This window comes from Canis lupus, chromosome 6 (assembly GCF_048164855.1).
Source record: "Canis lupus baileyi chromosome 6, mCanLup2.hap1, whole genome shotgun sequence".
Lineage (NCBI taxonomy): Eukaryota > Metazoa > Chordata > Mammalia > Carnivora > Canidae > Canis > Canis lupus.
The window spans coordinates 11,787,628-11,804,433 of NC_132843.1; the positions used below are offsets into that span (position 1 = coordinate 11,787,628).

A 16,806-nucleotide genomic window follows, 5' to 3' on the forward strand; every position below is an offset into this window, starting at 1 on the left:
CTTACTAGCTCTTTGATTTTGGGTAGATTACTAAACTTCTCTGGATCCTTGATTATTTAATATCTAAGATAGGTTATTCTTACCTCAGATTTGTAAGGATTGAATGAAATATACATAAAGCCTTCGTTTTCCCCTTCTAGCCTTTGAATCAATTACCCTGAAGGGCCCTAAGGGAATTTTTAATCACATCTTTTCTGTTCTTCCTGTTTATCCCATACTTCAGTAGTGATTGCATTAGTGTATGATGGGTGGCATCAGTAATCTCCCTTCTCCTTCATATTTTCCTCTTATGAGGATTAGTTATTACTTATTTGGCTGTCTTCATTTGTATCATCTAGACAATGTTATCAGTAGATTTGGGGATATTTTTAAGCTGACATAATATCATTGTTCCTCACTTTGTTTTTTTTCTTTCACAGAGGATCTTCAAATGCTTCCTTAAAGGAAGATGAATATAAGGAGCCTTTGCTCTTCCATTCTGGGGATCACTACCCCTTATCTGATGGAGACTGGTCCCCTTTAGACAAGTAAGTATTTTCAAAATTTATTTTCTTTGAGGAAAAATATATTAAATAGCTTTTCTGTTATTTGGTAGTAGTAATATTTCTCTCATACAGGAGAACTGAATGAATAAGTACTTTTAACATGAATATGGACCTTTCCTCTTGAATAATTATTTTGCTCCTAAACTTAATCTGACTTATCCTCACTGTGTTGGTCAGTGTAGGTCTGCATAATCAGCATAGAATGTGGCCTTCTACAATTCTTAAATTCTAATATTAAAGTGTCAGCTATTAACCGTAACTAGATAATGTGAAGAAACATGCAGTCAGACTTTGTTCTATGTCCCAATCCAGTTTCTCTCACGTACTAATTATTTTAACCTATCTGTGCATTTCATCTCCTATAAAATTGCCTTTCTCGTTGATTTCTTGTGAGAATCCATGGGATAATGCATATAAAGTATTTACAGCGAACCCAGCAAGTCCTCAGTAGATACTGGTTGGTGGTGTCTTTATTATTAAAGAACTCAAATGGAAGAAATAATTGATGTTCCCTTCAATAGAGTCTTTATAGTGTCAGGATAAAGATGAAATATTCAAACATATTTCTTTTAATCTGTCCAACTCAACAAAACTGAAGTTCCTGACTTTAAAGGCATCACATTTCTTTGTCCTGTGTTTATTTATAGCCCCTATTCCCCAGCAGCAGTATGTCCTAAGAGTGATTCAGAGTTGGAGGTGAAACCTGCCGAGAGCCTGCTCAGATCTGAGTCCCACATGGAGTGGACGTGGGGAGGGTTCCCAGAGTCCACCAAGGTACTCTTTACTTGCCTGTGGAATATGTCTAGATAAAAACCCATGAGATGTCTCTGTCCTTTAGTGAAGGGGGGAGGAGTGATTTCTGAGCCAGCAAACGTGAATATAAGTGATGATAGTGCCCTCATGTGGTCATGTGAGGAAACAAAAATTAACATTTTTCGTAACTGCGATGGAGAATCCAGTGTTCTTTTGTGTGTTTCTATTTAGTAAATAATGTCAATTAACATTTTAAGAAGGAAAATTAAAAGACACCTAAAGGAAACTAGAATTTCCACACTTAAGTTTTACATAGGAAATTGATGATGAAAGCTTTTTTCCCAGCTCATAATGAAAGAATTGGAAAGATACATTACTTGAGAGAAAGAATATTTAGACCCTCTAAATTTGTTTTTTTTTCATTACATATTTTGCTTATATGTAAAAGCAAAGCACTGAGACTTGACTACCCACTTTTAATGCTATTTTAACAGAGCCTTGAGATAAGTCCATGCAGGGCTAAATTTTCACATAGCACTCAAGTTTTTCCCCCTGAAAATGAATATTCTCCATCTTAGCATCCAAAAATTGTCCTAGTTCCTTAGTCTTCTCCGGTGTTTAACACTTCATAGTATAGCAGTTAGAAATAGAACTCTTGTAAATATTATGATAACTGAACAAAATGTGGTTAATTTTTCCCAGTTCCTAATTATGAACTATCTCACGTAAAATCACAGTATTTACCAGATGTGTTGTTATAAATAAAATGAATGCATTTACCTGCATCTAGCTTAAGAAATAGATTAAACTACTTTCAAAGGCATTCGTTATAATTTTTAAACAATTCAACTTTTTTTAGGTCAGCAAAAGAGAGCGATCTGACCATCATCCTAGGACAGCTACGATTACACCCTCAGAAAATACTCACTTTCGGGTAATTCCCAGTGATGACAACCTCATAAATGCAGTTGAAAAAGATGTTTCTATGGGAGAAACAGTCTGTACCATAGTGAAACCCAAACCCAGAGCCCTGTGTAAGCAGATGAGCAATGCAACTTCTGCTGCAGAACTTCTCGAACCTCCCCTGGAACCTCCTCAGATTTCATCTATGTTAGATGCAGAGCACCTTCCTAACCCATCATTAGTGGAGACCCCCTCAGAATCAAAACCTGCAGTGAAAGTAGACTCACCATCAAAGAAGAAAGGTAATCATTTGTTTGATTTGGCATCAAGTACTGTAAATTTAGATGATAAATTATTTCAGTGTTTTAAATGATATGTGGCTACCTTTGTATTTGTATTCCCTGATCAGAACCTATCACAAACTGTTAGGATTGTTTGTGCAATAGGGCTTCTCCACTGCACTACACATTCCCCTGCAGGAGGACTCTACTTCTCTGCTCTCTCTGGACTGCTCCTACTCAGTATATCCTTGGGAAGCATTTATTGAGAAAAAAAATTAATGAGCATGTTCAAATCAGTTAATGCATAAAATTAACCACTTTATTGACGAAGTATGTCAATACTTTGACAAAGTATGTCAATAAAGTGGAGTCCTCAAAAATTATGTGTTCAAAAAGAAAAAAAAATGGATGAGAGAAAAATGTTTTCACCTGAAACATCTGATTAGGTGAGACCAAATTAAGTACCTTTTTTTTCTTTTTTTCAGTAACATGGGATATAAATAAATGCACTAATGACTAGTATGTGTTCTATTCTTTCATTATTGCCTTCTGAAGCATATAAAAGATTGGGTCTGACTCTTCAACAACTCACTTTGGAATACAAGTTAAATAAATCAGAACATTTTTACTATTTAAAAATACAAAGTTGGCCGTTGACACTTATTAGTACAGTAAGAGTCAGAACATACTCACTGTCTGAGCACTGGCCCTGGATCCTATTTTTAGGGAAGTAAAACTTTACCTGAAAGTTAAAAATACCTACTATCACATAATAGCCAAATATCTACTTCACTTTTTAAAAAATTTTAACACAAAGGTTAGATAATCACAAACTAACTTAATAAATAACCACCTGAAGTATTGACCTTCAGAGTCACTCAGAAATAACTTACTTAGTCAGAGAAAGGCGAATATCATATTTCACTCACATGTGGAATTTAAGAAACAAAACAGATGAACATAGGGGAAGGAAATGAAAAATAAAAAGACGAAAACAGGTGAGCCATAAAAGACTCTTAACTATAGGAAACAAACTGAGGGTTACTGGAGGGGAGGTGGGTAGGATGACAGGGTAACTGGGTGATGGACATTAAGGAGGGCACATGGTGGAATGAGCGTAGGGTGTTATATGCAACGGATGGATCACTAAATTCTACCTCTGAAACTAATAATACACTATATGTTAATTTAATGTAAATTTTTAAAAAAGAACTTATTTAAAATAAAAGAATTTGGGTATTTGTGGCCAAATACATCCAGCTGATGATCCAGCTTAACTTGGTTCATGCTATTTCATAACTCAGCACTTCGGCAACCAAAGGCCCATACCCATGTGTTCTCCTCTGAGAACTGTTAAGGAAGGAAAATCCAATTTTCAGGGTGAATGTTTTGTTTTAGTCTAGAAAATAATGGCCCCTATTCTTAGCACATAACGTAGGAACTGACTAGAGATAGGAACGCTGAGTAGTTTCTACCATTCATTTGGCCTGATTCTTTCTCCCCCCAGCTTTTTACTAGAAAGTGTTAATGCATATTTGCTTTGTTCCTCTCTCACTCTCTCTTTTTATTCTAAACCATTTGAAAACAGTTTGCAGGCATCATGACATTTACCCTTAAATACCGTAAGATACACCTTCAAAGAATAAGAACGTTGTCTTCATAACCACAGGACCATGATCATCTAAAGTAATTCATATTCATATTTCCCCAAATGTGCCAAGAAAGGCTTTTTAACAGTCCACGCATCCCCCTCCCCCAACCAAGATCTCATCAAGGTTTACTATTGCATTTGGTTCTTGTGTTTAACTTTTTAGGGAACAGCCCTCCCCCACATACAAACTCCCTCACTCTCATACACACACCACTACACCTCTTTCCCCCTCTTTCCCCGTGATACTGACCTCTTCAAGAGCCCAGCCGATTCTCATGCATGCTTTCTCACATTCTGGATGTATCTGATAGTTTTTTTCAAGGTGACATCTCCATATTTCCTTAAACTGGAAGTTAGCTTTAGGATAACACTCCCTAGTAGAAATGCAGTGGCTGCGTATGTTATTTTAAATCTTCTCACATTAAAAATAAGTGAAATTAAGTTAGTAATATATTCTGAGCTAGTAAGTCCGCATTTATTATTTTAACATGTGATCAATATAAAAATTGAACTACTTTACATTTTTTATACTAAGTCTTAGAAACCTGGTATGTGTTTTACACATTTTTAAACACATTTTATACAGCTCCCTTCAGATTAGGACACTGGTGACTGACTATAGTGGGCAGTACAAATCTGGAGGGTTAATTAGATTTGGGTTAAACATTATTTTTTGAGTTGAAGATTACCTGTGGGATATATTGAGTATTTCATACAGCATCTCCTAATGTCCCACTACTCATGATTCTTAATGCAACCATTTGTTTAAAGTGTTGTCTGCCAGATTTCTCCATTGTAAAAAGATTTTTATCCTTTTGTGGTCAGAAAGTAATTATTGGTGATACTTGGACACCATGTGACTTGTCCTGTTTCTAGCAACCCTTCCCTCACAGTTTTAGAATACTGGCCTCTTTCTCAGTGCCAGTGATTTCATCAGGTTTCGTCATGCTTCTTCATACCATAAGAAAACTTTATCATCAAATATAAATGATTTAGGACTAGGATTATGCATGTAACAACAAATGAAAGAATAAGTTAGCACATGTTTATTGTACAACTGTTATGTGCGTAACACCGAATTTCTCTTCCATTGGTGTGGATGGTTAAGAACCAACACAAGTGAATGGTTAGTTGACATCTTTAAAAATAAAATGGAGTTTGAATTATGGTTGGTTTTGTTTGCAAACCTTTTTGTGTTTTTTTGCAGAGTTATAAATAACAAGTTTTTACCACTGATGTGTTTTTCTTATAAAAATAGGCGTCCACAAAAGAAGCCAGCACCAGGGACCTGATGATATTTACCTGGATGACCTAAAGGCTCTAGAACCTGAAGTTGCAGCGCTCTATTTTCCTAAAAGGTAGTGTATTTCTTACATGTTGAAGGGTAAACAGCTGTGAAATATAATGGCTGTTTCTAAAGCAAAACATTCTAAGAAAAAAGAGCAAGGTTATGGTGAGCGTTAGCTAAGTTGGATGATTGCTTCAGATTTTGGGGAATTCAGAAATTGTGTTTTGTTTGGACTATAGTGATTTGAAACTAATAATTTACCTATTTAGGGAGAAATTCTCAATATAATGAGAAGAGGTATACTAGTTAAACCTATGTAAGGTTATACCACCAATGGTTATAACTTCAGATTAATTACAGTCATTAATATAAACTCAACATGTTTGGGAAAATTCATTAACATTATTTCATTAATTATGTATTTTAAAGGTAATATGTCTTTATTCAAAAACAATTTATAAAGAATGTCTCCACTCCTTCAGTGAGTCTGAGCTCCCAGGCTTTTTCTGAACTTGGGCTGGGCCCAGTGAGACACCACCAATGTGGGGCACCAGCTAGTCTGTGTGCCCCACATTTTCTCTAGAGCTGTCACCGTTTGTCACCCTCCTTCCTTTTCCCTCTTTGAAGAACTCTAAAACCTCAGATATAGTGTATTTGTACTGTTGTCCAAAGTTCATGTCTATCCTTAGGGAAATTCCATTAGAAGATTCTGTGATTACAAAAAAACAGTTTACTTTTTCCTCACAGAAAGTATGGTTTGAATATACTGAGCTATAGGCACACATAATTAAACACTTCTAAATAAATTATTGAAAAATCTATTAAGTGTTTATTTAAAATGGAAAGATGGAGATTGAATGATGTTTAAAAATTTTTATAGATATTTTTGGAAGGTTCTCAAAGCTCCTTCCTACCTCTCTGCCCTAAATTTGTCTTAAAATATCTTCTTCACATAAAGTCATAGTTCGTTTTTAAGGTGAAAGAACTAGAAGTCCTCCTTTTTTTTTTTTTTTTTTTCAGTGAGAAAGTGAAAATGTAGCTGTCTTAGAATTATCACTTTCAGATTTCCCAGTCCTTATTTATTAGTGTTCCAAGGATTGATGTCTTAGTTTCCCTTTTAAGAAAAGGGGAGGAGTGGATTGATTTTATTAAAAAAGGAGAGGAACTAATGCAACAGGACCTTACTGCATAGGGTCATTGCATATTTACCAAGTTAGTTTATTCCCTCCTGAACAAATTATGTCTTGAGACATTTTATAACTAAAGGTAGTAAAACTGTTGTAATGCTTACAAACATTTGTTAACTTTCATGATCCATGTCATCTTGACTGAGTATCCAGTATTTTTAATTATAGTTAAACTTTAATATACATCACATCACTAGTGGATTTGGCAGCATGTGGAGTCAGATGGCGTCCTCCATGTATTTAGAGGTTACATTGGTTAGGATAACACTAGCTGCTCTGACAAAACACAGGACTTCAGTGGCTTACCACAATAGAAGTTGATCTCTTGCTCACATGATATTCCAGTGCTGGTGTTTGGTGTGAGGCACCTTGCACACAGGGATTCAAGAACACAAGCTTTTCTTCCATCTTGAGTCTCCACTGTTCCCTTCGGGCCTCTGTAGGGAAAGAAAGGCTCACATAGGGGAGTTTTCAGGAGCCAGGCTTAGGAAGGGTATGGAACGCCCCTTTAGTCCACATCTGAAAACTCGGTTATATGATCACACCTAACTACAAGGGGATCTAGCCATGGGCCCAGGAGAAAGTGGAAACACATTACATTTTTCTGTTTGTGTTTTACCCAGGGGTCAGCTTTGCCCTCTGACTCCAACATAGCAGGTTTTGTTGCTTTACATTGGCTTTGGCATTTTCACTATTTCCAGTGAAAAGAATATTTTGTTGATCTAATCTCAATATCGCGGTATAGGTGTGCATTGCTATTAAGAAAGAAAATTTCCAGAAACCTAAATCTTTTGTTGGTTCAAATGCAAAGCATAATAGCTTTGGAAACTGCTTTCTATTTATGGCCTATCCATACTCTGTTGCCACCTACTGCTCAAATTTGAGGAATCCCCCCCCCCCAAAAAAGATCATAAAGCTTCACTGGATCACATACATTTAAGTATATTGTTTTTTTGAATAAAATAAAAGAATTTGAAACTTCTAGAACAGTTTCTCACTGTGACATTAAATGTCCATTCAGAGGGCGTGGAGCAGTAAAAATATGAATAAGAAACTTAAGGTACTATTTCCTTGTTCCTTTTTATTCAGGTTTATGCTCTGTTACAAAGTTACCCTCAGGATCATCTTCTAAATCCCGGCTTCTGTGCCTTTACCCTCTGGAAAAATGAAAATATTGAATAACTTAACCTTTAGTCCTGAACCTCACTAGTGTAAGAATAGTTTATTTCTAGTTTATTTCTCAAAATATTTCTTTTCAAGGTTCGTCTACTTCCTGAGAATTTTCTCCTTCTTAATTTCTTTGTTCTACTTTGCAAAGTAACAGATGAATTTAGAAAAGCCTAGACAACTCTGAACTATAGTAATTTTCTACAGGATGTATATAGTACCACAGCTTTTTCTAGGAAATTAGGATCAAAGGTTTCCAAACATCAGATTTTTCTTAATTACTCTGTCATTTTCATCATGGAGATGTAAATAAATGGTTATAACTCTTTTACTCCTTTAATTAAAATCAGAAAGGCTATAGTTGAAAAGTTTGTCTTACTGGGAATGCCTGTGGTGATTTTTATGTGACATATTTACTATACTCACAGTTAATTCTGCAGCAGTGCTATTGGGTTATTTTTAATGGCGGATTCTAAGCTTTATCTAAGAAAAGTTTCTGTCTGTAGGTTGGTCTGTTCCTTTTTTTAAGGGAATTATATGATTTGATTCAAGCCCCTAGAGTACCATGTAGTAAGGTAGGAATGCAGAAAGTTGAAATAAGTCAAATCCTTTTCTCCCCATCCCCTGCCCACAGTGAATCGGACCCTGGCTCCCGGCAGTGGCCCGAGTCTGACACGCTCTCTGGCTCCCAGTCCCCACAGTCTGTGGGAAGTGCGGCTGCAGATAGTGGCACCGAGTGCCTCTCAGATTCTGCTATGGACTTGCCTGATGTCACCCTCTCCCTTTGTGGGGGTCTCAGTGAAAACGGAGAAATTTCCAAAGGTACGTTGGGTAGTCATGCCATGTCTTCACTGGAGAAAGCAATCTGGTCATCACTTGATAGAAAACCTGCTGATTAGCCACTTCAGGGTATTAAATTCTTTAATGACCTTGTGCAGGTAACAGGTATCTCCCTAATGTCAGACCTTTAGTCCCTCATTTAAGGTACCTCCTATGGAGTGACCTTACATATAAATGGCTTGGGTGAGTAAGAATGTCTTGAAGATGCTCATGTCACTTGAAGACGGAGAATGCTCAGGCTGCCCTGTTTACAGAGTGGCCAGGGTCAGATCACACTGTGTCCATTTTCTTGTCTTTGATGTTAACATGTGTGGACTGTGGCCCAGCAGCCTCTTAGAAAGCACTGGGCCTGAGACATGAGAGTAAAGCCTGAAGTTGTGGAAAATTGTCGGTTGAGGAAATAGTCTTTCTGTCAAAAAGTAGAAGGGGTTACTTTCTGTCTCAGTCTTGAGACTTGGCCTCAGAAAGTACAGTTGTTCCAGAGAAAGGAAGAAGCTTAGTGGAGCCAATTCAGATGACTCTGAGGTAGGTTGAGCACTCGTGTGTCTTCCCAAGTTCTTGGCCTTTCTGGTTTTACCTTCCTTTGTAACCTAAATTCTTCTTAATATTTTCTCAGTTTGGCTGATGGCCCCTGATTGATTTTCCCCTAAGGAAAGATTTTCCTTCCACGACTAGTATCATCATTTGTCTTCTCTCCCCCCTCAAAGCACCTGAAGTCCTGTATTGAGTAGACTGGGTGCCCTGAGTGTTACAGTTATGTTTTGCTTAATCTTTGCTCTTTTTTAAAGGTCACAGGGTGCTCATTATGCCTCTTTCTTCTCCATCTCTTTATTCTATGTGTTTTATTATTTGTAAGAAATCCAGAGTCTACTGTGGCCAGATAGCTCTTAATCCTCATAAACCTTCACTTTAAAAACTCTATATATGTGGGAAGTGGAATGGAAAATACACAATAATATAAACTATAAAATTTATACTTAAAAAATCTGGGTAACTTAGGTAGAATTTATTATTGGAGGAGGCAGATGGCAAGTAAAAGTGATTAATATACATCTTGCCAGGAGGAACAATCCTGGTGACGAAATTCTCTGTTAACCTGCATCTTCTAGAGTGCAGGTTTAGAAACTGAGCATACAAATTCATGCAGAATCCTCATTCATTTCTCAAGAACTTGGAATTTATTTCTTGACAGACCCTAAACCAAATTCTGGTATGTGTTTATTAGTTTTTTTCCTCCAAGCAATAGTAAAATGTTTTGATTATTTTTCTAATGTAGCATGCACTTAAAGCTGTGAGATCCCCATAAATATTCCCTAGTTAGGCGGTTGCCTGCCAGTTAAGTTTGTGTTAAGGATGAAGCTGCCGTTTTCATTAGTTCCAGAGAATGTGCACATGTGTGTCTTTGTGTCTTCCTCCACCCCCCTCCACATCTGTAATCTATTTTCCTAAAAGTCTCTGCTATATCCCTCTTGTGTTTTTTCGTTGTTGTGGTTTTGAGTGGTTGTTTTTCTTCTTTCTTTTTTCTTTGTTTTTTTTTTTTTTTTTTTAACTGCAGGAGGAGTGGTGGAATAGGGGAAGGATGATAGAAAAAGGAAGTGTTCTTTCTTATCCTGGATTTAAAAAAGTATATTTTGCTTTTGATGAATATAAAAAAGTTTTGTTTTTTAAAGGACTCATTTTATTCTATATATAGTTCCTTCAACGTAGAGTATTATAATCTCATTTAGGAATTTATGTAATCTCTAACCAAAGGATCGTTGTTATTTTACATTGCAGAAAAATTCATGGAGCATATCATTACTTATCATGAATTTGCAGAAAACCCTGGACTCATAGATAATCCTAACCTTGTAATACGGATATATAACCGGTAAATACTCTTGTTTTTATAATTGCTAAATACTCTTGGAGAGTTTTTTTTCAAAGTGGTGTTTTTAACTCTTATCATTTTCTTGCTATCAAATGTGCCATCTCCTATAAATGAACTAGTGGGCAGTGACTTTGAAGTGAAAGAGAAACCTCAGCCTTATTTTTCAATGAAGCAATGAAATGTTATTCTTAGATGTTTTACTGCTTGTCTGCTTAGAGAAGTTTGGCTTGAAGCAAAGGTCATTCATGTGACAAAAAAAATTTAGTTGAACATTGCTTCATTGAGAAGAATTAGGAATTTTATGTTTTTCTATGTTCATCCTCTTTTCTTTCTCCCTTCCTTTCTACCCCTTTCTCTACTCCCTCCCTTCTTCGTGTAACGGTTTTGCCCAATTTTTATTTCACACAGTTATTATAACTGGGCTTTGGCTGCTCCCATGATCCTTAGCTTGCAAGTATTCCAGAAGAGTCTGCCGAAGGTGAGATGATCCACGATTTGTTTTCCTTTTTAAAAATATTACAGCATACGATATTTAGAAACATCCATATGTGCACATTTCTAAACTGGGTACTATTCAGAGTTTGGTTTAAAATTAATTTAATATTCTAGATGATCCAAAGAGTTCTACATGCCCACTCAAATTATCTCACACCCAAAATCTAGGAAATTTGCTGGGCTGCCATTGTCTTTGTCATTTTTATTAGATATTTATATTGGTTTTTGACTAGGTATAAAAGTTGAGATTTTTTTCATTGTTAGTTAAGTACAGAATGAACAAAAAAAAAATTTCATCTCATTAATATGGAAAGCAGCAGCAAGAAGATGTTGATGTGGCCACCAGAAGTATGACATCAGGGTGATTGGGTCAAGTTGTGGCCAATAAGCGTGTTATGTAGAATCTGAAGGTTTGTTCCAAATCTGTCTGTGAGCCTAATTGGTCCTCATAACTCATAAGAACATGTTTCTTTTCTGTTTTGGTTTTGGGTTTTTTTTTGTGTGTGTGTATTTTTTTTATTGGAGTTCGATTTGCCAAAATATAGCATAACACCCAGTGCTCATTCCATCAAGTGGCCCCCTCAGTGCCTGTCACCCAGTCTCCCCATCCGCTGCCCACCTCCCTTTCTACCACCCCTTGTTCGTTTCCCAGAGTTAGGAGTCTCTCAGAGAAAATGTTTTCCAAGGATAAAGAAATGAGATCAGCTGACCTGCCAGCCCCCTGCTCCTAAATAGCCAGACCACCTGGTCTCTTACCACAGAACTGCCACAAAGCTATGCTACTACAAAAGAGGACTGCCTACCTTTCAGAGGTGTTACAGACTCTAGAGGAGTTTGGGAGGTGGGGAGAATGCTGCTCACATTCCATAATGAGGCAGCATCCTGCAGACTGCTGGTGGAAAGTAGTTGGGTGCTTTGTGACAAATGGCTAGACTGACCCAAGTCAATTGTTTCCAGGCCACAGTTGAGTCCTGGGTCAAAGATAAGATGCCAAAGAAATCTGGTCGCTGGTGGTTTTGGCGTAAGAGAGAGAGCATGACCAAACAGGTAACTGACCTGGAGGGGGGGTAATTTTTTTCTGTAGACTGAAAAGAAGTGAATCTTTAATTTGTTCAAAAAACCTTTTTGCCAAGCACAGGAAAGTGAATTTGGGCTATAGAATACTCTCCTGCAATAATAATGGTCACCATTTTGAACAGTTAGATGTGTAGGAACCGTGCTAGATGCTTTATTTGCCTCTCTTTGCTGCAGCCTAACAGTATAGATGTTTGAGCTCCCACTTTCCACCAAAGTAATGGGCACAGAGAGGTAATGTAGCCTGACCAAGGACACGTAACTGCTGAGGGGTGGAGCTGGGGTTTGGCCATGAATCAAGCTCCAAAGCCTGTGCTCTTTCTGCTTTGCTTACTGCATTACCTTCCAGATAGAAGCGAGAACTTGTCCTCCTGCCAAGCAGGAGACCCTGGTGGCAGTGACCTCAGTGACTTCTGTACTATAGATGTCCCTGCAAAGACCTAATCAGTGTGGGCTGGTTGTATTCTATTCTGTGACTTGAAATGGTGCCCTTTGAAAATTTTTACTTGTGACTTTGCAGTGACAGCTTTTTGCATAGCAGCACATGACCTCTGTCTCTGATTTCTATCCTTTGGCTCAAAGTAGAGAAAATCTGCTTAAGCATTTTTAAGTTGTGGATTCAGAAAACCATTTTACTCATTCCTAGAAAGGGCTGCTGATAAATTTTTACCTGTCAGTCGTTGGGAGGGAAAAATTGTACATTGCCATTATTATCTTGTTTTAGCTGCCAGAGGCCAAGGAAGGGAAATCCGAGGTGCCACCAACCAGTGATCTGCCATCGAGCGCAAAGGAGCCAGCCAGTGGCAGGTGGGGTGCCCTGTCCTTCCTCTGGGCTCACAGTACTTGGGCTACCTCTGCTTTTTAGCCATTGTATTCAAATTGATTTTGACAGTTTTGTTTAATTTTTAGTCAAAAATGTCTTACGGACAACCATGACAGTAAACGGCATGTTGGTGCCTCTCCATTAGCAGATGATAACTTCTGCTTTTCTTAAAAATAATAATCAGCTGAGAGGACTGAAGGTACCCATCACTGCTTTTTCAATGCCTTGCTCCCATCCTGGAGCTGTGGAATCAGATGCCTGTGAAATGGAGGCCTGTGGGAAGGAGATCTTAAGGAGTCTTGAGATGTGCTGTCTCTGGTGTCCTGTCAGGCGCACAGGGAGATGGAAAAGAATTTCAGAGGGTGCCTGGCTGGCTCAGAGCATGTGACTCTTGATCTCAGGGTCATGAGTTCCAGTCCCCCATTGGGTATAGAGATTACTTTAAATTTTTTTAAAAAATCAAAAATTGGTGTGGGTCCATTTCATTTCTTAGAAGGAGTAGCACCCCTCTGGATATTTGTTTTGGCTAACCCTGAAAGGAGGTGCCACCATGTACCCCATCCTTCCTGCTGTTCTTGGACTTCTCCAGCCAGATTCTTTCTCCTGTTCTAACTCTGTAATTTAGCAGTTGGTCTAAGCCTGAGCATTCATTTCCTTGCTCTCTACTCTCTTTTTTTAAAGAAAGATCAAATCTTTCTTTTTAGTTTTAAAAATCAGTGTAAGCCATTATATTTTCTGCAGTTTGCATTTTTTGAAACATATGTATCTTTTTTAGCAGGAGTCAGTAGACTTAAGAGCATTTACTGGTCTTAGCAGAAAATAGTTGGTCATGGTCAGACTGTAACTGCAGGGTTAATCACGAGAGTGAGGAGGAAGGTGTCCTTCTCACTTCACGATAGGAGTACTCAGGAAACAAGAACTTTTCCCATCCCTAGAATGGATGTGGGATCTTGTCTTGATCCTACATGAAAAGCTCTTCTCAGTAAAAACGGTCTGCTGCCTCTTGAGTAACTGGATTGCTCTTGAATAGGCTGACTGAGGATGACTCATCGAGTGATGAGGGGTCACAGGAGCTCGAAGAGTCCATCAAAGTGGACCCTGTTCCCACAGAGCCCCCAAGCCATGGCAGCACAACCTCATATAAGAAGTCTCTTCGACTCTCTTCGGACCAGATTGTGAGTCGTGTGTGATACATGTGGATCCAGTCAGCTTGTTTTAGTAACTGTTTAATTGGACATGCTTCCTCTTCTGTCCACACTATCCCAAGCCCTGCACGCAAGACATGGTGGTGTGTGATTGTATAAACACTCACATAAAGTAGGACGGCATCTCCCACCACTGGGGACCACCTGGGGAACCTGGGACATGGCTTCTTTCTCCACCCTAGATTTCCACTTCAGTCTCTCAGAATGAACCAAGGGATCTGTATTTTAACCTGTTTCCTAGATGACTCTTACACAGCCAGCCCATTTCTTTTTTTTTTTTTTTTTTTTTTAAAGATTTTATTTATTTATTCATGATAGTCACACAGAGAGAGACAGAGAGGCAGAGACACAGGTAGAGGGAGAAGCAGGCTCCATGCAGGGAGCCTGACGTGGGATTCGATCCCGGGTCTCCAGGATCACGCCCCGGGCCAAAGGCAGGCGCCAAACCGCTGCGCCACCCAGGGATCCCACAGCCAGCCCATTTCTGAGCCATATACTGTCTTTTAGGATCTATAACAGAGAAAAATGACATTTTCTTATTTAGATCCAGTTTCCTCTTTCCTGTTTATTTGTCACTCCTCTTCCTCTGTTTTCAGTTTGAGATGGTCTTGCCCCTAGGGCAGTCTGGTTGGAGGAAGAGCCAGAGACATTTGGTTTTTTAGGTGGAACCAGAAAAAATCTCTTAGAATTCGAGAACATCATTCAGGCAATGGCTCCCTCAGCTTCTTGTGAGCAAGCTGTATGTGCAGCACTGGCTGGCTGTGTGCCAGCATAACAGAAACCATCCTGCCTTGAGCTGAGGCCCTGAAACACTGGTGGGGATTTTGTAAATATTCAGACTCTCTTGCAAGCTGTATGGCTGTATGTCTTTAGCTGATTTTATTTTATTACAATAATCTGATTATGTATTTCTTTCCATTCTTTATATATCCCCCCTCCACACACACACACACACACACACACACACACACACACGTACACACACGTACATACTTTAGAGATTAGGGTCCTTTTTCACTTAACATTATATCTTAGCAATCTCTCAATGACTATTGGAAACTGACTTTTATCTGTTTTATGTAATTTCATCAAAATGACATACCGTTAATTTTCAAAATCATTGCTCTATGATTTTCTTATTCTTTTACTTTTAATAAAAGGCAAAACTGAAGCTCCAAGATGGCCCAAATGATGTCGTGTTTAGTATTACAACCCAGTATCAAGGTACCTGCCGCTGTGCAGGGACCATTTACCTGTGGAACTGGAATGACAAGATCATCATTTCTGATATTGATGGGACAATAACCAAGTAAGCACGAGCCTGTGGTGGACGGCCATGGGTGAGGTGAGGGACCCCGTTGCAGTGAGAGTTGAGGGTGAGGGATCCCTCCGTGTCAGGAAGGTTTGTAAACTATACACACTGAGACTCACATGCTGAGATCACACATGGTCATGTACAGGGCCATTCTGTGGTTAGAGAAGATGAGTGGAGCCATACAAATTAGGATTGAGGGTAACTTTTGGAAAGATTCAGTTATGTGGTCCCCAAGTTCCAGCATTAAAAAATTTAAAGTAAGAAGATGTTGCAATTAGGGAGGAAGAAAAGAAGATGTGTGGTTATAAATTATCTCTGAAAAGGAACATCTGGCTTCTACTTTTTGAAGTTCCTCGGAGGGTGGGTTTGCAGGGAACTGCTGCACTGTTGCATAAGCCATAACAAAGTTGCCCTTGTAGATTGGATCGTTCCCCCAACCCTGCTGCTATCCTATGGTTTTTAGCAGCTGGTATTGAACTAGGCTCTATGTGCTTCATTCCTGATACTTTTTCGTATTTCTCCCCTCTCAGATCTGATGCTTTGGGCCAGATTCTTCCACAGCTGGGTAAAGACTGGACTCATCAGGGTATAGCAAAGCTCTACCACTCCATCAACGAGTAGGTGCCTTGTCCCACATGTCCCATGTGCTTGAGTAGCCTCACAAAGAAAAGTGCCAGCCACCATTCATGAAGCAGTTGCCGTGTTACACGTCTCACCCGTCTCCTTTCCACCTCACAGCGTTATGAGTTGGAGGCACCACGTACTTCTACAGTTCTAGTTATCCTTTAGGGGCTTAGCTTTAACTTAACAGGAGAGCCAGTTTTCATTTTGGTTTTATTGGGTTTTTTAAAAACCTATTTCATTGAGTAGGTAATACATGCATGCATGGGGGAGACATTTTGTCCATGTGGTCCTCTCTGTTGGGGCAACAGGAAGACAGTGCTGTGGCTTTTGTGGACCATGATACATATGAGTTAAGTTGATTGGAAAATTCAGTGTCTTACCATTAGATGAGAATGCCCATAATAGGAAAATTGTGTATCTGTTCTCCAGGGATGATTTTGTTCCTTTTTTTACAGAATGGTTTGCATTTTACAAATTGTCTTTATAAATAAGATCCTTTGCAACTTTCCTTTATGGCAGATAGTTTAAAGGTAGTCCAAGATTTTTGTTCTGTGACTTGACTTGTGGACTAGATGCTAAAGATACATCAATACTTACGAATTTAGCAAATGCCTGGTTGTATATACCTCCCTGCTTCCCTGTGGTGTTTTCCATGATATCTTTGTAATCTTAACTGCTTTCCTTATTAAATTCAAGAATTTGATTTTCACAATAAATGAAAAGAACTGTATTTGGATCTCTTAAAAGAATAGTGCTTTTTTTTTTTTTTTTTCTTTGACGAAAGG

At 38.5% G+C, this 16,806-nt stretch overlaps 1 protein-coding gene across 6 annotated transcripts in view; it reads left to right on the top strand.

The window, feature by feature from the left end:
- The window catches only part of LPIN2 (lipin 2), an 81,160-nt gene that overhangs the window by 59,419 nt on the left and 4,935 nt on the right, over positions 1–16,806 (top strand). For all 6 annotated transcript variants that reach the window (XM_072828941.1, XM_072828938.1, XM_072828942.1 and 3 more), the window contains 12 exons: positions 420–527; positions 1,193–1,319; positions 2,158–2,503; positions 5,392–5,491; positions 8,410–8,597; positions 10,392–10,485; positions 10,894–10,963; positions 11,938–12,027; positions 12,779–12,861; positions 13,908–14,052; positions 15,243–15,391; positions 15,928–16,014. In XM_072828941.1, coding sequence (XP_072685042.1) covers positions 420–527; positions 1,193–1,319; positions 2,158–2,503; positions 5,392–5,491; positions 8,410–8,597; positions 10,392–10,485; positions 10,894–10,963; positions 11,938–12,027; positions 12,779–12,861; positions 13,908–14,052; positions 15,243–15,391; positions 15,928–16,014 — 1,587 coding nt within the window. The remainder of the gene's footprint in view (positions 1–419; positions 528–1,192; positions 1,320–2,157; positions 2,504–5,391; positions 5,492–8,409; positions 8,598–10,391; positions 10,486–10,893; positions 10,964–11,937; positions 12,028–12,778; positions 12,862–13,907; positions 14,053–15,242; positions 15,392–15,927; positions 16,015–16,806) is intronic.